This window comes from Pseudophryne corroboree, chromosome 3 (assembly GCF_028390025.1).
Source record: "Pseudophryne corroboree isolate aPseCor3 chromosome 3, aPseCor3.hap2, whole genome shotgun sequence".
Lineage (NCBI taxonomy): Eukaryota > Metazoa > Chordata > Amphibia > Anura > Myobatrachidae > Pseudophryne > Pseudophryne corroboree.
The window spans coordinates 190,617,376-190,642,375 of record NC_086446.1 but is presented as its reverse complement, the minus strand read 5'-3'; the positions used below and the strand labels follow the sequence as shown (position 1 = coordinate 190,642,375).

The 25,000-nt window shown below is 47.1% G+C and overlaps 1 protein-coding gene across 2 annotated transcripts in view; it reads left to right on the top strand.

Moving 5' to 3' along the window:
• The window catches only part of TMEM254 (transmembrane protein 254), a 52,384-nt gene extending 28,068 nt beyond the window's left edge, over positions 1-24,316 (top strand). The window contains exon 4 of one of the 2 annotated variants that reach the window (XM_063958735.1): positions 23,663-24,316. In XM_063958735.1, coding sequence (XP_063814805.1) covers positions 23,663-23,780 — 118 coding nt within the window. In that variant the 3' untranslated portion in view covers positions 23,781-24,316. Of the gene's footprint in view, positions 1-18,749; positions 18,817-23,662 lie in introns of those variants that run through there. The other variant, XM_063958736.1, reaches the window with a different exon arrangement.
• Positions 24,317-25,000: the final 684 nt, after the last annotated feature.

Here is a 25,000-nt window from a genome sequence, read left to right as displayed (position 1 = left end):
CTTACAAGGGTGAGGAATTGTTTGGGGATGGTCTCTCGGACCTCGTTTCCACAGCAACAGCTGGGAAGTCGACATTTTTACCTCAGGTTCCCTCACAGCCTAAGAAAGCACCGTATTATCAGGTACAGTCCTTTCGGCCCCAGAAAGGCAAGCGGGTTAAAGGCGCGTCCTTTCTGCCCAGAGGCAGGGGTAGAGGGAAAAAGCTGCACCATACAGCCAGTTCCCAAGAACAAAAATCCTCCCCTGCTTCCACTAAATCCACCGCATGACGCTGGGGCTCCACTGGTGGAGCCAGGTGCGGTGGGGGCCCGTCTCCGGAACTTCAGCGACCGGTGGGTTCGCTCACAGGTGGATCCCTGGGTTCTACAAGTGGTATCTCAGGGATACAAGCTGGAATTCGAGACGTCTCCCCCTCGCCGTTACCTCAAATCAGCCTTGCCAGCTACTCCCCAGGACAGGGAGATAGTGCTGGCGGCAATTCACAAGCTGTACCTCCAGCAGGTGATAATAAAAGTTCCCCTCCTTCAACAGGGACGGGGTTACTATTCCACAATGTTTGTGGTACCGAAACCAGACGGTTCGGTGAGACCCATTCTAAATTTGAAATCCTTGAACACTTATATAAGGAAGTTCAAGTTCAAAATGGAATCGCTCAGGGCGGTTATTGCAAGCCTGGAAGAGGGGGATTACATGGTATCACTGGACATCAAGGATGCTTACCTACATGTCCCCATTTACCCACCTCACCAGGTGTACCTCCGTTTTGTGGTACAGGACTGTCATTACCAATTCCAGACGTTGCCGTTTGGTCTGTCCACGGCACCGAGGGTATTTACCAAAGTAATGGCCGAAATGATGATACTCCTTCGAAAGAAGGGAGTTATAATTATCCCGTACTTGGACGATCTCCTTATAAAGGCGAGGTCCAGGGAGCAGTTGTTGGTCGGAGTAGCACTATCTCAGGAAGTGCTACAACAGCACGGCTGGATTCTGAATATTCCAAAGTCGCAGCTGGTTCCTACGACGCGTCTGCTGTTCCTGGGTATGATTCTGGACACAGAACAGAAGAAGGTGTTTCTCCCGGAAGAGAAGGCCAAGGAGTTGTCATCTCTGGTCAGAGACCTCCTGAAACCAAAACAGGTGTCGGTGCATCACTGCACGCGAGTCCTGGGAAAGATGGTAGCTTCTTACGAGGCAATTCCATTCGGCAGGTTCCATGCAAGGATCTTTCAGTGGGATCTGTTAGACAAGTGGTCCGGATCGCATCTTCAGATGCATCGGCTGATCACCCTGTCCCCGAGGGCCAGGGTGTCTCTGCTGTGGTGGCTGCAGAGTGCTCATCTTCTCGAGGGCCGCAGATTCGGCATACAGGACTGGGTCCTGGTGACCACGGATGCAAGCCTCCGAGGTTGGGGGGCAGTCACTCAGGGAAGAAACTTCCAAGGACAATGGTCGAGTCAGGAGGCTTCCCTACACATAAATATTCTGGACCTAAGGGCCATTTACAATGCCCTAAGTCAGGCAAGACCACTGCTTCAAAACCAGCCGGTGCTGATTCAGTCAGACAACATCACGGCGGTCGCCCATGTAAACCGACAGGGCGGCACAAGAAGCAGGATGGCGATGGCAGAAGCCACAAGGATTCTCCGATGGGCGGAAAATCACGTGATAGCACTGTCAGCGGTGTTCATTCCGGGAGTGGACAACTGGGAAGCAGACATCCTTAGCAGGCACGACCTCCACCCGGGAGAGTGGGGACTTCATCCAGAAGTCTTCCAGCTGATTGTAAATCGTTGGGAGAGGCCACAGGTGGACATGATGGCGTCCCGCCTCAACAAAAAGCTAAAAAGATATTGCGCCAGGTCAAGGGACCCTCAGGCGATAGCTGTGGACGCTCTAGTGACACCGTGGGTGTACCAGTCGGTTTATGTGTTCCCTCCTCTTCCTCTCATACCAAAGGTACTGAGGATAATAATAAAGAGAGGAGTAAGAACTATACTCATCGTTCCGGATTGCTCAAGAAGGTCTTGGTACCCGGAACTACAAGAAATGATCTCAGAGGACCCTTGGCCTCTACCTCTCAGACAGGACCTGCTACAGCAGGGGCCCTGTCTGTTCCAAGACTTACCGCGGCAGCGTTTGACGGCATGGCGGTTGAACGCCGGATCTTGATGGAAAAGGGCATTCCGGTTGAAGTCATTCCTACGCTGATAAAAGCTAGGAAGGATGTGACAGCAAAACATTATCACCGCATATGGCGAAAATATGTTGCTTGGTGTGAGGCTATGAAGGCCCCCACAGAAGAATTTCAGCTGGGTCGATTTCTGCACTTCCTACAGTCAGGAGTGACTATGGGCCTAGAATTGGGATCCATTAAAGTCCAGATTTCGGCCCTGTCTATTTTCTTTCAAAAAGAACTGGCTTCACTGCCTGAAGTTCAGACGTTTGTTAAGGGAGTGCTGCACATTCAGCCCCCTTTTGTGCCCCCAGTGGCACCTAGGGATCTCAACGTTGTGTTGGATTTCCTAAAATCACATTGGTTTGAGCCACTTCAGACCGTGGAATTAAAATATCTCACGTGGAAAGTGGTCATGCTTTTGGCCTTGGCTTCGGCTAGGCGGGTGTCAGAATTGGCGGCTTTGTCCTGTAAAAGCCCCTATCTGATCTTCCATATGGACAGAGCAGAATTGAGGACTCGTCCCCAATTTCTCCCTAAGGTGGTATCAGCGTTTCATTTGAACCAACCTATTGTGGTGCCTGCGGCTACTCGGGACTTGGAGGCTTCCAAGTTGCTAGACGTAGTCCGGGCCCTGAAAAGCTATGTTTCCAGGACGGCTAGAGTCAGAAAGACTGACTCGCTGTTTATCCTGCATGCACCCAACAAGCTGGGTGCTCCTGCTTCTAAGCAGACTATTGCTCGCTGGATCTGCTCCACGATTCAACTTGCACATTCTGCGGCTGGACTGCCGCATCCTAAATCAGTAAAAGCCCATTCCACGAGGAAGGTGGGCTCTTCTTGGGCGGCTGCCCGAGGGGTCTCGGCTTTACAACTTTGCCGAGCTGCTACCTGGTCGGGATCAAACACGTTTGCAAAATTCTACAAGTTTGATACCCTGGCCGAGGAGGACCTTGAGTTTGCTCATTCGGTGCTGCAGAGTCATCCGCACTCTCCCGCCCGTTTGGGAGCTTTGGTATAATCCCCATGGTCCTTACGGAGTTCCCAGCATCCACTAGGACGTCAGAGAAAATAAGAATTTACTCACCGGTAATTCTATTTCTCGTAGTCCGTAGTGGATGCTGGGCGCCCGTCCCAAGTGCGGATTGTCTGCAATACTTGTATATAGTTATTGCTTAACTAAAGGGTTATTGTTATGAGCCATCTGTTCAGTGAGGCTCAGTTGTTATTCATACTGTTAACTGGGTATAGTTATCACGAGTTGTACGGTGTGATTGGTGTGGCTGGTATGAGTCTTACCTGGGATTCCAAATCCTTTCCTTGTAGTGTCAGCTCTTCCGGGCACAGGAGGAGGGGCATAGAGGGAGGAGCCAGTGTACACCAGTAGTCCTAATTCTTTCTTAGAGTGCCCAGTCTCCTGCGGAGCCCGTCTATTCCCCATGGTCCTTACGGAGTTCCCAGCATCCACTACGGACTACGAGAAATATAATTACCGGTGAGTAAATTCTTATTTTCTATATGTTATCTCACACTCTTGTAGAGAGAGGTTTGTAAATCATAAACAGAAGGTAGCTGTTTACATTACTTCTTTAATGACCCTCATCATTTAGTTCTGTAATAAATAAAAAGCAGAATGTGTTCCTGATATCACTTGAGAGACTATGCTGCTGTACAGACCGCACTCCCATAACCCAGCTCTTGATGAGTTTATTTGTCACAGTTCTAATACTATTATTGTGTACATAGGCAGACCATATGCTCATATGTCCGCTTGAGGAGTCTGCTGTTATAGGTGTCGCTCACTGTTGGGATCATAAATGTAGCACCACAAAACCTAAAATACTATATTTTTTTGTGTAATGCAGCCTTTTATAAGATTTATATAAGCCATGAGTTCTCAAACTTGGTCCTCAGGACACCGAGCAGTTCTTGTTTTCCAGGTCTCCTCACAGAATTGTAAGTGAAATAATTACCTTCACCTGTGGGTCTTTTAAAATATGTCAGTGAGTAAAGGCCTATACACACTGGTTTTTGCCCAGTGTGTATGCAGAGAGATGTGAACATCGCTGGCAGGAAAATCGCTCAGTGTATACACACTGAGCAATTATCACCCGGCCCAGCGATGTTCACGGGGGAGAAGCACTTTCTATAGTAGGGGACTGTGGAAAGTGGTTCACTCGGCCAGTAAAACAGGCCAACGGACGGCGGCGGCCAGTGATGATGAGGGAGCGTGCATCTGCACTCATCGCCCGTCCATATACACTAGGAGGTTTTGAGCTCAAAGTAGCTCAAAACGCCAAAAGTGAGCTACTTTGAGCTCAAAATCTCCCACTGTGTATGGTCCTTTAGAAGCACACCTGTGCACCTGCTGGGTGACCTGGAAAACGTGAGCTGTTTGGGGCCTGAGGACTGAGTTGGGGAACCTATGTTCTAAGCAATGTTAGGTAGCAGTTTTATTTATTTTATAGTGTAGGGCAGTGGTTTCCAAAAACGGCTTTCAAGGCAGCCCAGGTTGTAGGAATATCCCTGCTTGTGCACAGATGGTATAATCAAAATGACTGAGGTATTAAAGTCACCTGTGCCTAAGCATGGATAGCCTTAAAACAGGAATGGGGAACCTATGGCCCTCAAGCTGTTCTGGAATTACACAGCCAAGCATGCCCTGCTACAGTTTTGATATTTGGCCATGGTAAAACTGTTGCAGGGTGTGCTGGTATGTGTAGTTCAACAGCTGCTGGAGGGCCAAAGGTTCGCCATCCCTGCCTTAAAAGATGCACAGGCGGGGTGCCTTGAGGACAGTGTTTGGGAACCACTGGTGCAGGGGCTTACAGTACCTTCCCGTCAGTCCTACCAAGGCATCATCTGAGGCAACAAACAGTCAATGTTCAGGCTAACTTGGGTATACAAGTCTGCCTTGGGGTGATTTAAAACAGCATGTCTGATTTGAAAGCCTGATGCACTGCACAGAGCCAGAAGGCAGGATGTAAAAGATCTGAGAACGTTTGGCAGTCTGAAACACTGCAGTTTTTCTCTACAAACGTGGAAGAGACGGTGGCCCTCATTCCGAGTTGTTCGCTCGGTAAAAATCTTCGCATCGCAGCGATTTTCCGCTTAATGCGCATGCGCAATGTCCGCACTGCGACTGCGCCAAGTAAATTTGCTATGCACTTAGTAATTTTACTCACGGCTTTTTCATCGTTCTGGCGATCGTAATGTGATTGACAGGAAATGGGTGTTACTGGGCGGAAACAGGCCGTTTTATGGGCGTGTGGGAAAAAACGCTACCGTTTCCGGAAAAAACGCAGGAGTGGCCGGAGAAACGGAGGAGTGTCTGGGCGAACGCTGGGAGTGTTTGTGACGTCAAACCAGGAACGACAAGCACTGAACTGATCGCAGATGCCGAGTAAGTCTGAAGCTACTCAGAAACTGCTACGAGGTGTGTAATCGCAATATTGCGATTACTTCGTTCGCAATTTTAAGATGCGAAGATTCACTCCCAGTAGGCGGCGGCTTAGCGTGAGCAACTCTGCTAAAATCGCCTTGCGAGCGAACAACTCGGAATGAGGGCCTGTATCCGGAAGCTTGAGGCCAATCCCAAGCAGCTGAAAGACCCACTTGAAATAAGTTAGGGGTGTTTCTACATGCTCTATATGCAGAAATGTATAGTGCAATAGTTCTTAGCCCTCAAGTTTTTGATAATTTCTATCTGTGGCAGCAAGTGGGATAATTACTGACACAACAAAACAGATTACCTCACCTGTGCATGATTAAAGACATCCACAAAACGGGTAAGGACCGGAGTTGAGAACCACTGGCCTAGTGTATTTTCTTTAGTGCCCCTTACAAAACCTGTTGGGAGAAGAAAGATAACAAGTCACAACAGGTAATCTGTGCAGTGTGTACTGAAAGCTTTTATTACTAAAGGATTTCTTACATTGGAGTGACTCAGTTTTCTGTCAAGCTTTGCAGGACGTGACTCAGCGTGATTTTTTGCTCACAGCCTATGTAACTACAAGCAGAAATTAGCTACTGTATCTGTAGTTTTTACATGCAGCGGTTCCCTGCGCAACAGCACCCTACAGCCAGTAGCGCTACTGCAGAGCCTACTGGTATGTCCAAAGGATTCTGGTCATTGCCCTAACTACAGCGCTACCCAGGCAGACTTCATTCCTAATGTGTAGTTGTGTCCGCCACTATTGGAACAAAGTTCTGACTTTTATCAACCATTTATTTTACCTTCACTTTACCCCTCCATCCTATACTGCTATTGTTTGCAATTTGACCTCATGGAAGGCAGATTTTAGCATTAATCATTGATTCCTATTCTCATGCTTATTGTTACAGTGGTTAAAACAAAAATTCTCCTTAACCACTTGCCTGGCATGGTCACATCAGGTGTGATCAGTCTGAAAGCTCCCTGCGCGGCTGCAGAAATAGAATCCTCTGTTTCCTGGTTCCCTCCACTGCCTAGTGCCTGCCGTGCTGCTGATGGGTCACCCCAGCAGCACCACCCACCCACCCAGCAACTGCAGACAAAAAAGCATCCACCTCACCTTCCCGAGGAGCTCCGGGGGATACAGGGGATCTGATGCAGAGAAACTGAAGTTGCGATGTGATCATCGATGATCACGGTCTTGCGACCATTGATGTTTCTACTGATGTTTTTTTAAATTTTTTTATAGTTTTTCTTTTTTTTGGGGGGGGGGGATGATGTCCGGGGGTTAAATTGTATTTGACATACTTTGAATCAGGTTAAGACCATTTATTTCATCATAAAATCCCCCCAACAATTTCTGAACTGTTTTTGGAAAAAAATATTCGTCAGTTAAGTGGATCAAGAAATTAACACCTATTATTACTTTGACCGGAGAGATACTTTTTCAGATTTAAGGGTATATTCAATTAAGGTCGGATCCATTCCAACATGCATTTGTCGGAATGGATCCAACAAGGGCTATAAAATGCCCGTCTCAATTCGACTTTAAAAAAGTCGAATTGAGATGAGGGACCGGGAAGGGGGGAGAGCCGCGGGCAGACGGGGGACAGCAGCACTGCAGGAGGATGTGGCACAGCTGCCAGACCTCACGGCAGCGTCCACCTGGCTCCAGCAAGCGGGACCTCACTTGCTGGAGCCGGGTGGACGCTGCCCTGAGCGGCGGCTATGCCACATCCTCCTGCTGTGCTGTAGCTCTGCTGTCCCCTGTCTCCCCGCTGCTCTCCCCCGTCTGGCCGTAGCACTCCCTCCTCTCAGGTCCCTCATCTCAGTTTGACTTTTTTTTAAGTCGAACTGAGATGGTCGGAAACGGGGCCAAAACCTGTCGAATTTGGCCCTGTTTCCCTCAGAAGTACGCAAATCTGCAGCTATTCCGCCAATTCACGTACTATTCGACAAGTCGAATTCCCCGACTTGTCAAATAAAATGCTCGGGACTGAATAGGTCGGAACCCCTTCCGACCTGAAAAAGTCGAAAACTGCCGCCTTTTCGACAAGACGGCAGTTTCGTTCTTAATTGAATATACCCCTTAGAATGGTGGTGTATAGCATTTTTATAAAAAATGGAAATCTCATAGTAATACTCTACCGACCAATTTCCAGTCTCAAATTTTTAGGGCATTTGAATCAACCACATGTTTCTTGCTGCATCAGATTGTCTGAACTGAGATTCTGTTGACCATTCTTGACTTTACAAAGGTCCCTGTAGGGGTGTAGTATGGTATGCCGGCACCTGGGATCCCGGCGGCCAGCATACCGGCGCCGGCATCCTGACCGCTGGCATACTGACAGGTGGGCGAGCGCAAATGAGCCCCTTGTGAGCTCGCTACGTGTGCCACACTATTTATTCTCTCTCCAGGGGGGTCGTGGACCCCCCAAGAGGTAGAATAGTTGTCGGTATGCAGGGTTTCAGGATTCTGGCTCCGGTATACTGAGCGCCGGGATCCCAACAGCCGGCATACGGAATACCAACCCCATGTAGGCTATTATATGTACCCTGTCTCTCACCTGTAGTGACATTGTTTATTGTTCTATGTCAGGGGCAGCCAGACTTTTGGACTCTGATCTACTCTGAAAGCTGAAAAGCTTTTGTGATTTACCAACTTGGCACAATTAAGGCGCACATCTGGAAAAGGGGTGCGATGAAACAAAAAGGGGCATGTCCTCGCTGCATGGTGTGTGGGGATTGTCTTGCCGAAATCACACATTGGCCCCCACAGGAAAAACCCAAACACAAAATACACACACATGCTGGCCCCCATAAGGGAAAAATAAACCATTGTCCCCAACAAAAATAAAATAAATCCTACATTAAAATTGCCCCAGCCCCTATATAAAGACTAACCTGCCAGAGAGAGGAGCTCAGTCCGTTCCTGCCCTCAACCATGGCAGTCCATCAGAAGCCTCAGTGCACATTCCAGAATTTTGGGGGTCATTCTGAGTTGTTCGCTCGCTAGCAGATTTTAGCAGCATTGCACACGCTAGGCCGCCGCCCTCTGGGAGTGTATCTTAGCTTAGCAGAATTGCAAATGAAAGATTAGCAGAATTGCGAATAGAAATTTCTTAGCAGTTTCTGAGTAGCTCGAGACTTACTCCTACACTGCGATCAGCTCAGCCCGTTTCGTTCCTGGTTTGACGTCACAAACACGCCCTGCGTTCGGCCAGCCACTCCCCCGTTTCTCCAGACACTCCTGCGTTTTATCCTGGCACGCCTGCGTTTTTCCGCACACTCCCAGAAAATGGACAGTTTCCGCCCAGAAACACCCACTTCCTGTCAATCACACTCCGATCACTTCAACGATGAAAATTCTTCGTTCGGACGTGAGTAAATCTACTAAGTTTTGAGCTAAAATACTTAGCGCATGCGCACTGCGTACCATGCGCATTTTCGCCTTAATCGCTCCATTGCGAAAATCGGCAACGAGCGAACAACTCGGAATGACCCCCATTGTGCGGACGGTCTTGATCGGTCCAAGGTCCTGGCGTCGGCTGCACTGCACCCCCTAGACGGCCGTGCCCCCTCTTAATATGGCTGCGGCATCGACTCAGCCAATAAACATCAGCCCGATGTCTATTGGCTATTGCTGTAACAGTGACAGCCTACAGAGACAGCTGCTGCTTCAGCTAGCTTTAGTTTAATGCAGCTAGCCAATAAGGATTAGCCTGATTCTTGTGTGCTGCTGCTAGCTTTTGCAGAACATCCACCAAGATCTACTGGTTTGTTTTATATGTTTCTCCCAATTGATGCAATGCAAGATGCTTAATAGTATGCTTCCTCTCCCCCTTTCCCTGATCCCATGATTATTATTTTTTCCCCCTTTTTATATTGTTAAAAAGTTGACCTTTCAGCCTGTGCTATCATTGGCTTTGGTGTCGACCTGTTGTATCTGTTTAATGGTTTCTTAATGTACATTGTCTGTAATTGCTTCTGCGGTTTTTTTTTTTTAAATTATTTTCCTGTTCTGTTTTGGCACTGTTTTTGCCTTTGACATTTCTCAATAGAAAGGTTTTACAGAAGAAAACAAAAAACCTCTCTTTGAGGTGATGTACTGTAGTGGCATTTATTGTTCTACTATAGCCGCCGAGATGTATTCGCATCTTGGCCGCGAGAGTTGTGCAGAAAAAAAGTCCCCCCTCTAGTGATCCATGTAAGATCCACCCTGCATCCACCTTGTCCATTTTACTGGCACAGCCACTTGGGCTAGGAGTTGGGTGCCAGCTCTGCTCATTTTGCTCAAGTATGTGTCCAGCTTATTAGCAAATCCAAGACATGCTTCGTGTGTGTGTGGTCAGCATTATCATCTTCAGCTTCATCTCCTTTCCTCTTTCTCTTATGTCCTAGAGAATGCTAGGGTCCACTTTAGTACCATAGGGTATAGACGGGTCCACTAGGAGCCATTGGCACTTGAAGAGTTTAATAGTGTGGACTGGCTCCTCCCTTTATGCCTCTCCTACCAGACTCAGTTTAGAAAATGTGCCCAGAGGAGCCGGTCACAGCTAGGGGAGCTCCTTTAGCTTCATTGGTTTTATTTTTTTTCTAAGAGTGTTTAGGCACAGGGAGGCTGCTGGCAACAGCCTCCCTGCTTCGTGGGACTTAGGGGGGGAGTAGTGTCCAACCCAGAGAGGTTAATGGCCACTATCTCCGCTGACAGGACACTGAGCTCCTGTGGATGATGATCGTTAGCCGCCCGAGGCGACCGCTCACTCCCGCAGCATGCCGCCACCCCCTGACAGAGCCAGAAGATTCCGGTGGTGAGTGTGATGGTGGCAACAGGATGGGAGCTCAGTACTGACACTGCGCTCTGGAGGCTCAGCGGTACATAGTGCGGCGCTAGGAAGGGCGCCCTGAGCCAGCGCAAATAGCCTGAGTGACCAGTTTAGGGTATCCGGGACCTCGGTAACGCTGCTAGCACCACACCTCCGGCCAGTATAAAGATTTCAAAGTGCGGGAAGACGCACCGTGTCCGGGGGCGGAGCTTCTGTTCAGAGCGGACCCAGCAGCTCACCAGCGCCATTTTCTCCCTGCAGATCCGTAGACTGAGACGCTGACAGGGAGCGCTGTCCCTCCACACGACTCCTACTATCCTCTGTGGTATCAGGGGGTTGTAGAAGGGGGGGAGGCGGAAGTTTACTGTGTAGTCTATTAAGGGTACACAGTCAGCGCCAGGTATTTAATTCATAACTGCCTGATATAGCGCTGTGTGTGTGCTGGCTCCAAACCCTGTGTTCCTTTGAAGGTACTTGGGGAATATGTGTCTGACCTTTTCCTGTGTGTGTGTGTGTGTGTATGCGAGTTTCTCACATAGCCATGTCTTATGCTGCAGAGGAAGTATCTTCTCCAGAGAAATCCGTTCCTTGTACTCAGGAATGTAATACCATGGGGTAAATTTACTAAGATGGTAGTTCTATTTAAGATGGGATGTTGCCCATAGCAACCAATCAGATTCTGCTTCTCATTTATATAGCACCTTCTAGAAGATAATACTTGGAATCTGATTGGTTGCTATTGACAGCATTCCATCTTAAATAGAACTCCCATCTTAGTAAATTTACCCCCATGTTTCAAGCTCTTGAATCTGAGCCCCAAGGGCAGGCTTCCATTAAGGGGATGATATCTCAAATTTCTACTAGGGTAGCCCATACTTAGGCTGAAACTCAGGTTTTAAAGAAATCTATGGAAGTTTGGTCAGGTTCTGTCCCTATTACTTCTAAAGCCCCTGGCATATACCCAAAGAAACGTGCACTTGCCCAGATTATGCAAGCCGTCATGGATACCGACTCTGACACGGCAATGGGGATGTGCTGAGGGGGGCGGCATCCCTTGCAAAGGGGGTGCAGCTCATGATTGAGGCCATTGGGGATGTGTTACACATTACTGACACAACACCTGAGCAGGTTTAGGCGGCTTGCTTAACAGACAATAAGAAAGCCTCGCTAACCTTCCCTGCGTCTAAGCAAATTAAACGCTTTATTTGAAAAGTCCTGGGAAACCCCGGAGAAAAAATTCCAGGTCCCGAAAAGGGTTCTCGTTGCTTTTCCCTTCCCTGAGGAGGATAGGAAAAAATTGGAAAACCCACCCATAGTTGACGCATCTGTCTCCAGACTGTCAAAAAATGTGGTTTTACCTGTCCCTGGATCTACCGCGCTAAAAGAACCGGCTGATCGTAAGATTGACACTACGCTCAAATCCATATACACTGCTTCAGGAGTGGCGTTAAGACCCACTATTGCCTGTGCATGGATTTCTAAAGCCATAGTAAAGTGGTCAGGCACATTACTAGAGGACTTAGATACGATGGATAGAAGTGACATTGAACTGTTTTAACGTAACATACAGGATTCGGCGGGTTTCATGGTGGAGTCCATGAAGGACCTGGGTACTCTGAATGCAAGGATATCTTCCATGGCTGTCTCAGCATGCAGGGGACTCTGGCTACGCCAATGGTCTGCAGACGCGGAATCCAGGAGAAGTGTGGAGAACCTACCCTTCACAGGTCAGGCTGTATTTGGGGAAGCGTTGGATGCATGGATTTCCACGGCGACCGCAGGTAAGTCAACCTTTCTTCCCTTAGCTGCTCCTTCTACATCTTCATCACCATCGCAGTCTTTTCGGACCGCAAGGACAAAGAAGTGCAAAGCCTCTACTACCTTCTTACTACCTGCACCTACAGGTTCCCAGGACCAGAAGCCTGCTTCTGGTTCCTCAAAATCCTCAGCATGACGGTGGACCGCACAGCCTGGAAAACGGGCTGGTGGGGGCGAGACGCAGACGTTTCAGCCACGTCTGGGTGTCGTCCGGCCTGGATCCCTGGATACTGGATATTGTGTCCCAGGGGTAGAAGCTGGAGTTTCAAGAACTCCCTCCTCCCCGATTCTTCAAATCAGGCTTGCCAGCTTTACTGACGGAAAGGGCTATCCTACAGGAAGCCATCCAAAAATTGGAAAAGTCAGAGGTCATTGTTCAAGTTCCACCTCATCTGCATCACATGGGTTACTATTCAAACCTTTTCGTGGTATCGAAACAGGATGGTTCGGTTAGACCAATTTTGAACTTGAAATCGTTAAACCCTTATCTGAGGGAGTTCAAATTCAAAATGGAGTCTCTGAGAGCGGTGATCTCAGGTCTGGAGGAGGGAGAGTTTTTGGTATCCCTGGATATCAAGGATGCGTACCTCCACATTCCGATTTGGCCGCCTCACCAGGCTTATCTCAGATTTGCACTGTTACACAGTCACTATCAGTTCCAGGCACTGCCGTTCGGTCTCTCCACGGCACCGAGGGTGTTCACCAAGGTGATGGCAGTGATGATGGTTCTCCTCCGCAGACAGGGGGTGAACATAATTCCATATCTGGACGATCTGCTGATAAAGGCATTGTCCAGGGAGAAGTTGTTGCAGTCCATTACTTTCACGACTCATCTGCTCGGGGTACACGGATGGACCCTGAATCTTCCAAAGTCACATTTGGAGCCGACAAGGAGATTGTCTTTCCTGGGGATGATCCTCGACACGGACATGCAGAGGGTGTTTCTGCTGGTGGAGAAAGCGTTGGTGATACAATCGATGGTCCGGGATGTCTTGAAGCCTGCCCGGGTATCGGTTCATCAGTGCATTCGCCTTCTGGGGAAGATGGTTGCCTCCTACGAGGCTCTACAGTACAGAAGATTTCATGCTCTGTCATTCCAACTGGATCTCCTAGACAAGTGATTGGGATCTCACCTGCACATGCACCAGAGGATACGTCTGTCGCCGAAAGCAAGGATTTCACTCCTCTGGTGGCTGCAAATGCCTCGCCTTCTGGAGGGCCGCAGGTTTGGGATTCAGAACTGGATCCTTCTAACCACAGATGCAAGTCTCCAAGGTTGGGGCGCAGTCACCCAAGGGGAAACATTCCAAGGAAGGTGGTCAAGTCAGGAATCCCTTCTTCCAATAAACATCCTGGAACTAAGAGCAGTGTTCAACGGTCTTCTACAAGCGGCACACCTTCTGCAAGATCAGGCCATTCAAGTGTAGTCGGACAATGTAACGACAGTGGCCTGCATAAACAGACGGCGCAACGAAGAGCAGAGATGCGATGTCAGAGGTGACAAGAATCCTTCTCTGGGCAGAAAGGCACGCAGGGGCTCTGTCAGCAATCTTCATTCCGGGAGTGGACAACTGGGAACCGGACTTCCTCAGCAGGCACGATCTCGATCCAGGAGAGTGGGGCCTTCATCCGGAGGTGTTCGCAGAGGTGACAAGTCTTTGGGGTGTACCTCAAATAGACATGATGGCCTCCCGTCTCAACAAGAAGCTTCGGAGGTACTGTTCCAGGTCGAGAGACCCACAAGCAGTGGCGGTGGACTCCCCGGTAACTCCGTGGGTGTTCAAGTCAGTGTACGTGTTTTCTCCACTTCCACTCATCCCAAGGATTGTCAAGCTAATAAAAAGATCAAGAGTTCAGGCGACCCTCATTGCTCCGGACTGGCCAAGGAGAGCTTGGTACGCGGACCTTCTGGAGTTATTGCTGGAAGATCCGAGGCCTCTTCCTCTTCGAGATGACCTTCTGCAACAGGGGCCGTTCGCTTATCAAGACTTACCGTGGCTACGTTTGACGGCATGGAGGTTGAACGCCAGATCTTAGCTCGGAGCAAGGTTAATCCTACCCTGATACAGGCTAGGAAGGGAGTAACGTCTAAACATTGTCATCGCATTTGCTCTCCGTGTGCGGCGGTAAGCACTCTCCTGCTTTCGGTGTTAGGCTGCACGCTGTACACAGACTGTGTTGCAGAACACCGCTACCACTTACAGCACTATAGCGGGTGCAGGGTGCAAGCCGTCCCGTTCTGCTCCTCATTGTGGGGGAATAAAAAGACTGCTAATATCGTTTGAGTAATTGACGCGTTTCTCCGTGCAGCCTAACACCGAAAGAAGGAGAGTGCTTACCGCCGCACACGGAGAGCAGGAGAGCGGTCAGTGCTGTATACTTGTGACGATACCAAAAGCAGGAGCAACGTTTTTTCTACACATACCACCAGCGATTGTGGAGAGGAGAGTGTCCTCTATTCCTTGCACCTGCTGTGATGTACTGAATAGTGGCAGAAATATTGGTGAGTCACTATAACTACAAATTTGACTATTTAGTAAGGCACTTTTACCATCCCTCTGGATATGTCCGCATTAAAGGAATAGCAACCAGCGGCCGGGAGGACTTTTTATAATTCTACAAGACTGTGCTCGGGTATTAAGGATAACATCTAAATAAATACCAATTTCCTGCTCTTCGGATATTCTAAGGTCCTAAAAAAGCAATACCTTAGTATTATTGGGAATTCCCCAAATGTGCTGCTGCAAGTGGGGTTGATTTGATTTGATTTATTTTATTTACCGGCCCAGCAATCTATTTACTGTAAAATATTGAGTGTTTTATTCATGTATTATACATTATAATTATTAAATAAATAGTATTTAAATACCAGCGCTTCTTCTTTTTTCTCCACTTAGTGGAGAATTTTTGTTTTTGGTTCCTTGATTGGTGGGATGAGCATACCTACCAAAGAAGCAGTTTAAATACCTGCTATCAGCTGGCGCTGGGTAATTTCTCTCTCTCTCTCTCTCTCTCTATATATATATATATATATATATATATATATATATATATATATATATATATATATATATATATATATATATATATATACTTTACAGGAGGCTGAGGTCAAGTTTCTCACGTGGAAGGCTGTCACTTTGTTGGCCTTAGCTTTTGCTCGACGTGTGTCGGAATTGGGGGCTTTGTCCTTTAAAAGCCCCTACTTAATCTTTCATGAAGATAGAGCTGAGCTCAGGACGTGTCAGCAGTTCCTTCCAAAGGTTGTGTCGGCTTTTCATATCAACCAACCTATTGTGGTGCCAGTAGCTACTGACTCCTCAATTACATCAAAGTCCTTGGATGTTGTGTGGGCTTTGCAGATATATGTGAAGAGGACTGCTCGTCACAGAAAATCGGACTCTCTGTTTGTCCTGGATGATCCCAAGAAAATTGGGTGTCCGGCTTCTAAGCAGACGATTTCTCACTGGATCAGGCTCACTATTCAGCATGAATATTCTACGGCAGGTTTGCCGTGTCCAAAATCTGTTAGGGCCCACTCTACTCGTAAAGTGGGTTCTTCCTGGGTGGCTGCCCGGGGTGTCTCGGTATTACAGCTTTGCCGAGCGGCTACTTGGTCTGGGTCGAAAATGTTTACTAGGTTCTACAAGTTCGATACTTTGGCCTCTGAGGACCTTAAGTTTGGTCAATCAGTTCTGCAGGAACCTCCGTGCTCTCCCTCCCGTTCTGGGAGCTTTAGTACATCCCCATGGTACTAATGTGGTCCCCAGCATCTTCTAGGCCGTAAGAGAAAATAGGATTTGAATTACCTAACGGTAAATCCTTTTCTCGTAGACCGTAGAGGATGCTGGGCGCCCGCCCAGCGTTTCGTTATCCTGCAGTGGTTACTTGGTGCAGTACTGCTTTGTTCTTAGTTAAGTACTGCGTTATTACTTTGTTCAGTAATGTTTTCAGCTCTTGTTGAGTTTTCAGGCTAGTTAGCCTGGTTTGCCTTGTTTGTGTGAGCTGGTGTGAATCTCGCCACTATCTGTGTAATATCCTTCTCTCGAAGTTGTCTGTCTCCTCGGGCACAGTTTCTAGACTGAGTCTGGTAGGAGGGGCATAGAGGGAAGAGCCAGACCACACTATTAAACTCTTAAAGTGCCAGTGACTCCTAGTGGACCCGTCTATACCCCATGGTACTAATGTGGACCCCAGCATCCTCTACGAACTACGAGAAAAGGATTTACCGGTAGGTAATTAAAATCCTGTTTTTCCTCGGTTTCTTCTGAAATATACTTTGCTCTAAATATGGCCAGCAAAACACAATTTTAGTGCAAATATAAAGAGAAGGAAAGCCTTTTTATAGAGAATACAGTACATAACCTTATGCCGCAAGTTTGGTTGTCAGACTTCTGGAGCAGGGTAGTGCTGGGTGGTGGCATGTAAACATAAGAGCTGGGTGCAGCACCTGTGAAATTAATCCTGTGGAGAAAACCACACTAAATATTAGCTTTGTTACTATCACTACAACATACATAACTCTTGTTACCACCCGGATTGTGGCATTGTGAATCCTTTTCAGATACTCATAACGAGCCTTATTCAGGTTTGTTGGCAAACCAAAAAAGCACACTAATGGGAAAAATCATGTTGCACTGCAGGTGGGGCAGATGTAACATGTGCGAGATTAAGATTTGGGTGGGGTGTGTTCAAACTGCACAAATAAAGCAGACCGTATTTACCATGCACAGAAACAAAATAACCCACCCAAATCTAAATTTTCTGCACGTTACTTCTGCCCCACCTGCCGTGAAACATGGTTTTGCCCATTAGTGTGCTTTTTTGTTTGTTTGCTAACAAACCTGAATATCCCCCAATTTTCCCTACTAGATGGGATGTTCATTCCAATCTGTTACTGTGATCCTTCTACAATTCAGACAAATGTTTTCTTAATGCACTGATATTAAAAATATGCAACTAATCCTAGACTGGTTCCAGTAATAACATCATACTGCTGCCAGACTTTCATTTACCGGGCTATCGGGCTGCCACCTGATACCCCTTTTCCACCTACGAGCATGGGTCGCACGCGGGAGCCTGACACGGGTGCTGCCCGGCTGCGACCCGTGCTCAGCCCCTTGCCCATCAGCAGTCACCAACCCGGCATATTGCCGGGTTGGTGACGCTGCCAGTGACATGCAGGGGCGGCGCTGGGAGATCACATTATCTCCCAGTGCTGCCCTTCCATACAGTGTAAATGGGAGCCGTGTCGCATCGACACGGCTCCCGTTTACACTACAACCCTACCCGGATCATTCCCGTGTCCTACCCAGGTAGCTACCCGGGTAGGATTCACGGGTCACTTGATCCGGGTTTTTGCGGGGGGACCCTTTTCTACTTGCAAAAAACACGGGTAAATGCCCCCCCCCGTGCATTTACCCGTGTTTTTTGAGCTAGTGGAAAAGGGGTATAATACTATGTTTTATAGTGACCCATGGATGGCAGGTAAAGGTGCTCATTTCTCAAATGTTACCTAGAGAGCTGGTAACCATGAGGTATAGAGGTATCCTATCAGAAGTTTGACCATAACCATGCTGACATTCATAATGTTGACAGTACAATGTGGACATGGTTCAAACTTTCGACATGTTCACAATAATTTAATGTCAAAATCCTGTACGGTTTCCACAGTTGGGTTATGCACTGGGTGGAGGGATTAGGGATACTGGGGAAATACTTACCACAACACCACTGCTGGGGCATTGCCGCTGGAACTGATCCACATATGACCGTCAGGGACGTGCAGGCAGGGGAGGCAGTGCCTCCCCTGTGATTAATTATTAAAATACTAAAAAGAAGATACTTATGACACATATTATGTGTCATAAGTATCTTCATTATTGAATTCTAATCATTTTACGGCTTTAAAGCAGTTTGGGAGGCACTGACAGCAGGTGCCTCCCGTGGATAATGGGAACGGGACAGTGCGGGGGGCGGAGCCTAGCACTGGGCTGTAAAAGCCCATGAAAAAACTTAGGGAAAGCGGCACTGTTCCAAGTGCCTCGCTGACAGGGACACCACCCCCATGTCAGCGAGGCACCTGTGATTGGACAGCGGATCCAGGGCTGGATCCGCTTGTCCAATCACCCACATGCTCCAGCGGCGGGTCCCGGCGTTAATGATAGCCGGGAGTAGCGGTGGGCAGTGTGTCTGCGGCTTTCCCTCCCCCCCCCCCCCCCCCCGTCCTCCGGCTCCCGCTCACCTTACCAGCGGCGGCGGTCCTGCGGAGTGTGCAGCTCTCCCCCCCTGGCTCCGTCCTCCCGGCTCCCGATCACCTGACAGGCAGCAGCGGTGGCTTGTGCGGCTGTCCTCCTCCGCCGGCTCCAGCAGCAGCAGCAGCCGGTTAGTTCCGTGTCTCTCTTCTCTTTTGCTCCTTTCTCTATTCTCTCTCTCTCTCTCTCTCTTCTTTCCCCCTCCTGTGGATCATATGTAAGTATAATGTTCATTTTTACAGGTACCCCTTTGGATTCTACTGGACAAGTGGACGTGACCGCCGTGGGATGTAGGTAAGTAATCTCTCTCTTATTTTTACAGGAACCACCTATTGGATTCTACTGGACAAGTGGACGTGACCGGCGTGGGATATAGGTAAGTATGTGTGAGTGTGTCAGTGTGTTTTAATAAAATTTTACTGTCACGGTGTGTGTTTGTGTTTTTATTTGGGTATTTTTGTTGTTGTAGAACTACAGGTACCAGCGAGCCCGTTATTTCCCCGCCTGCTGGTACTTGAGGTTCTCCAAGTACCAGCAAGCGGGGGAGGCTTGCTGGGCCTTGTAGTTCCACAACAAAAAACAATATTATTTTTTTACACACATGGCTATCAGCCCGGCACCCACCGCCCAGGGGTGCTGGGGACAGCCTCGGGCTTCACCCCTGGCCCTTGGGTGCCTGGAGGGGGGGACCCCTTGATTTAAGGGGTCCCCACTCCTCCAGGGTACCCCGGCCAGAGGTGACTAGTTGGGGGGGTAATGCCACGGCCGCAGGGACCAATATCAAAGTGTCCCCCGGCTGTGGCATTATCTCTCTGGCTAGTGGAGCCCGGTGCTGGTTTTAAAAATACGGGGGACCCCTACATCTTTTGTCCCCCGTATTTTTTGAACCAGGACCGGACTAAGAGCCCGGTGCTGGTTGTTTAAATATGGGGAACCCCTATCCAATTTTTTTCCCAGTATTTAAACAACCAGGACTGGCTCAAAGAGCCCGAGGCTGGTTATAATTAGGAGGGGGGACCCCACGCATTTTTTTTTAACCCATTCAGACCCTTCTCCATTAAGTTAATGGAAGCCCTGGACAACAAAATTGCATTCATGTCCTCCTCCCACTCCCTTCCCAGTCCCAAACACTAATTTTTTTTTTTTTCTATAAAAATGTACACTATAAAAATGTACACTACACTACAAGTACACTACACTACAAGTATGATGAGCAGGCAGCGGGCATTGGCGGCATCGGACTGAGATAGAAATTAGTGGCAGAGGGCTGGGTCAGTTGATTGTGGGCGAGTTTGTAAGCCATTGGCGGTGGCAGCGGGTACCGGCTCAGAGGCAGTAGCGGGCATTGGCTCGGCGGTGGTAGGGGTCATCGGCAGGATTCGGCGGACATTATGGCTGCAGTGCCTCACTTGCCACTGACCTCACCGCACGCCACTGATGACCGTCTGGATCTGGAAGATGATGCTGCAGTCGCTAGGACAAGGTGTAAGACACCACTAGACCACCAGGGACAGTTTGTTGACAACTCATCATTCATGTAGACTTTGTAACTGTCGACTAATCGTACCCAACCCAGACATAGAGACTATAGCAAGTCAATAGCAGTCACCGATAGAACCTTCCATAAGGTAAATAAATAGTGGTATGAATTGTGTAGTAAAACATTAGTATACAAAGAAAATAGGACTCTTCCTATGATAGGAGAGCATTACTTTGGAAGAGAGTGAACCTTTTATTACTGATACTCTGTGGTTCGTGACCTACAGAGGGAGCCTCATACATTTTATAACCTAAGGAATGTTCTACACAGAAGACCAGATTTAGCAATTAGCCATTTCTCGAACAGGCTGTGACACGACTATAATTTAAAGAAACAAACTTTTATTATTTTCTTCATAGAGAGAAAATCTCAACTTCTATTTGTTCTTTTACAATGTGCCTAATAAAAAAAATAAATAGGGGATCCCCATAAAAGTCACCAAGCTTTCATAATTAAACAGTCTAAAAACTAGCATACACCAAGTGCTACTTACTATATTTAAAAAGAATATATACTAAAAAAAAGAATAATATTTTTTTTTGGGATAAATAACAATTGTGTATTAGCTTATGATATGCACTAGATGTCACTGTGTTCCTTGAATACAAGAGTTTCTCACATGCCATCATTTGTGTAACTGCATTAGTGTTTTCTTCAGCATGCTGAAACAATTATCCCTGTCTTTTGTGAGCTCCTTAGCAACCCAATGTGTTCCATAGAGCGATGGTACTAAGGGCCTAATTCAGACTTGATCGCAGCAGCAAATTTGTTGCCTAATGGGCAAAACCATGTGCACTGCAGGGGTGGCAGGTATAACAGGTATAACTTGCAGAGAGTTAGATGTGAGTGGGTTATATTGTTTCTGTGCAGGGTAAATAATGCAATTTAGATTTTAGTTTGGACACACCCCACCCAAATCTAACTCTCTCTGCACATGTTATACCTGCCCCGCCCCCCCTGCAGTGCAACATTTTATTTTATTATTATTAACAGTTTCTTATATAGCGCAGCATATTCTGTTGCGCTTTACAATTAGAACAACAGTAATAGAACAAAACTGGGTAAAAACAGACAGACATAGAGGTAGGAAGGCCCTGCTCGCAAGCTTACAATCTATAGGGAAATAGGCATAGATACACAAGGATAGATGCTACCTATTGCATAATGGTCCACCAGATTGCTAGGTTCTTAATGGGTTGTATGATGATACCCCACAAAGTTATCCAAGTGTCAGGAGGGTGTGAGACTAAAGAAAGACAAGATATGTGATGTTATGAATACTCTACAGAGGATGTAATTAGATAGGGAAGCACTGAAGGTTATGTGGGTGGGTCTGGAATTTGATAGGCTTGTCTGAAGAGGTGAGTTTTCAGGGAACATTTAAAGGTTTGGAGACTAGAGGCGAGTTTTACTGTGCGTGGGAGGGCATTCCACAGAGTGGGTGAAGCCCGGATAAAGTCCTGTAATTTTGAGTGTGAACAAGTAATGCGTGTGGATGAGAGACGTAGATCTTGTGCAGAGCGGAGAGGTCGGGTAGGGAGATATTTTGAGATGAGTGAAGAGATGTATGTTGGTGCAGTTTAGTTAATAGCCTTGTATGTGAGTAAAAGTATTTTATATTTAATACGGTAGAATACCGGTAACCAATGGAGGGACTGACAGAGCGGATCTGCAGATGATGAACGTCTGGCAAGGAAGATTAGCCTCGCAGCTGCATTCAAAATGGATTGTAGTGGTGAGAGCCTATGTTTGGGAAGACCGGTCAGGAGACTATTACAATAATCAATGCGGGAGATAATGAGAGCATTGATTAGAGTTTTTGCTGTGTCTTGTGTAAGATAAGGGCGTATTTTGGATATGTTTCTTAGATGTATGTAACATGATCTTGAGACAGATTAAATGTGGGTAACAAAGGACAGTTCAGAGTCAAGAATGACACCTAGGCAGCGAGCTTGTGGGGTAGGGGTGATTGCCGAGTTCTCAACAGTGATAGAGATATCAGGTTGGAAACTACTATTGGCCGGTGGAAATATAATTAATTCATGGTTTTGTCCATTAGCTAACAAATTTGCTGCTGCGATTAGGTCTGAATTGGCCCCCAGTCCGTGTAAGGCTTGAATCTCTGTTCTGCTGTATAATGTCTGCTAATCATTTACTGCATAAATCTTAAACAATGCACATATTGGCCTACTGCAGCCGTGGCCAACCTGTGGCTCTTGAGCCACATGCGGCTCTTTCTTTATTCAAATGTGGCTCCCGACACTCAGTCACCTCACCACAACAGATCCTGGAAACTGGTGCACTCCAACCAGACACACAGCAGCACTACGACGACTGAAAACTGAGGGAGCCAGATACTGGGCAGTAGTGACACAAGGGAGAGCTGGCCGGAGTGATACAGAAAGATCCTGGTAGGAGAGACATAATGGGGGAGCTGACTGGAGTGACACAGGAGGGTGCTGGCAAGAGTGACACATTGGGGAGCTGGCTGGAGTGACAAAGGAGAATCCTGGCAGGAGAGACACAATTGGGAGCTGACTGGAGTGACACATGGGGGAGCTGGCTGGAGTGACACATGGAGGAGCTGAAGTATATTATGTGAATATGGCTTTTTCAATATATGTTATGTGGATCTGGATTTTTAATTATTTTATGTGGAAGTGTCTTTTTCAATGTATTTTATGTGGATCTGGCATTTTCATGGTCTTTTATAACAGGGGTGTGGCCTAGCAGGCACAAGGTCACACCCCATTTTTGCAACACGCCTTCGGCTTGATGTCGGCTCTTTGACGTACCTAACAAGATTTTTTGGCTCTTTGTCTCTGACTGGTTGGCCACCCCTGGCCTACTGTCTTCAGAATTGGTCCTGTGTTGCTTTTCAACAGGGTTTCTCAAACTTGTTCCTAAAGGCACGCTAACAGACCAGGTTTTAAGGTTATCCATGCCTGAGCAGAGGTGACTTAATTAGTACCTCAGTCAGTTTGCTTTAACTATCTGGATTCAAACATTGATCTCCTTTAAACCTGGACTGTAATAGCAGAGTTTGGGAAACTCTAATCTATACTATAAGAGAGGGGTTTTTGGATGTCAGTGCTTAGAGGATGGAATGTAGCACCTTGGCCAGGCCTGATGTTGGCAGGGGGTCTCAGCAGTAGATAAGTATAAAATAAAGCTGCCAAAACTGTTGCAGAGCAAGGTGCAAATGGATTTTCTATTGATATTTGACCCCATGCATTGCAACATTTGTCCCAGTGCACATTTTATAGTTTTACTCCTGATTCTCCATGTCCAGAGATTGGATACACAGATATAACAAGACTTTGTAAACTATGTTACTCAATCCCAATCATGAACTGCTTTTGTTTAAAAAAATAAAAAAATCACTTACCTACTGTATAAGAGAAAATAAATGGCTATAGAGTAGTCTGCAAATACCCTGAACACAAGTCTCTCTGTCTCTCATCTTCAGGGACCATTTGACACTGAAACATCTAAAAGACTAATTTGGCAGCCAAACATCAACTAATTACTATCTGAAAACATGTGGCTGTTAAATGACCCTGCACTGTAAAAGCGTTCCATGCTATGCATTAATCTTTTACCCTCTGTTTGTAGTACTAAAGGAATTGTGGACTCTGGAGCCAGGATCATGTGGGTCATACAGACTTTACTGTTTGGATATGCTTCCCTCTCTCTCCTGGTTGCATACCAGCCACCAAAGAAACGAAAATAGACCAAGAGGAAGAGATGAACTGGCAGCCACAGACCACGTGTTTCCTGGAACAATGAACTCTAATATTCTTACACTTTCAAAGACCTGTTGTATAAAATCCTAAGAAGCCTCAACGTTTTCTCTTAATTCCTTTTTTAAAGTCTCTCAGCCACGGATGATTTTAGGATTTCTTTTATAAACTCTTAATCACGCCCTTAAAACCCCAGTCATAAAAATTACAGGCAGAAATTTCTGTGGGGAAACGCTGAACAGGAAACATCCTGTATAACTGGGACACTAAGATGGAGACCGACTAGTGGAATAAACTGGTCACCATCCTTTAGGAATGTGGAACAAGGTAATTAGTTGACTATCATAAAGGAATATTATGGTTTCTGGTCCAATAAACAATGATTTTTTTGTGATTTTTCTTTTACAAATTTCAACATGGTTTCATTTTGTTTTGATGCACAATGTGTTATGCTCTTTTGCCCTTAATAAGTATGAACTGCTGTATGACCTATACATTATCAAATAAAACACTTTTACTATGGAAATTGTGTGTTAATATTAGTACCCTGTCTATAGCTAGAACGCTTGAGGATTAATACTGTTGGGAATATAATACTGTAATGACCCCCATAGATCAACAATAAATGGTGGCAATTTCTCAATCCCTGGACGGCCAGGTCGGGGAAACTGCCGTCAAAATTCTAGGTTTCTAACTTTTTAGAATATAAAAGATAAAACTAAAGCTGGGTACACACTATGGGGGTCATTCCGAGTTGATCGCTAGCTGGCGCTGTTCGCAGCGCAGCGATCAGGCTAAAAATCAGTATTTCTCTAACGTCCTAGTGGATGCTGGGGACTCCGAAAGGACCATGGGGAATAGCGGCTCCGCAGGAGACTGGGCACAAAGTAAAAGCTTTAGGACTAGCTGGTGTGCACTGGCTCCTCCCCCTATGACCCTCCTCCAAGCCTCAGTTAAGATTTTGTGCCCGAACGAGAAGGGTGCAATCTAGGTGGCTCTCCTGAGCTGCTTAGAGTAAAAGTTTAAATAGGTTTTTTTATTTTCAGTGAGACCTGCTGGCAACAGGCTCACTGCATCGAGGGACTAAGGGGAGAAGAAGCAAACTCGCCTGCGTGCAGAGTGGATTGGGCTTCTTAGGCTACTGGACATTAGCTCCAGAGGGACGATCACAGGCCCAGCCATGGATGGGTCCCGGAGCCGCGCCGCCGGC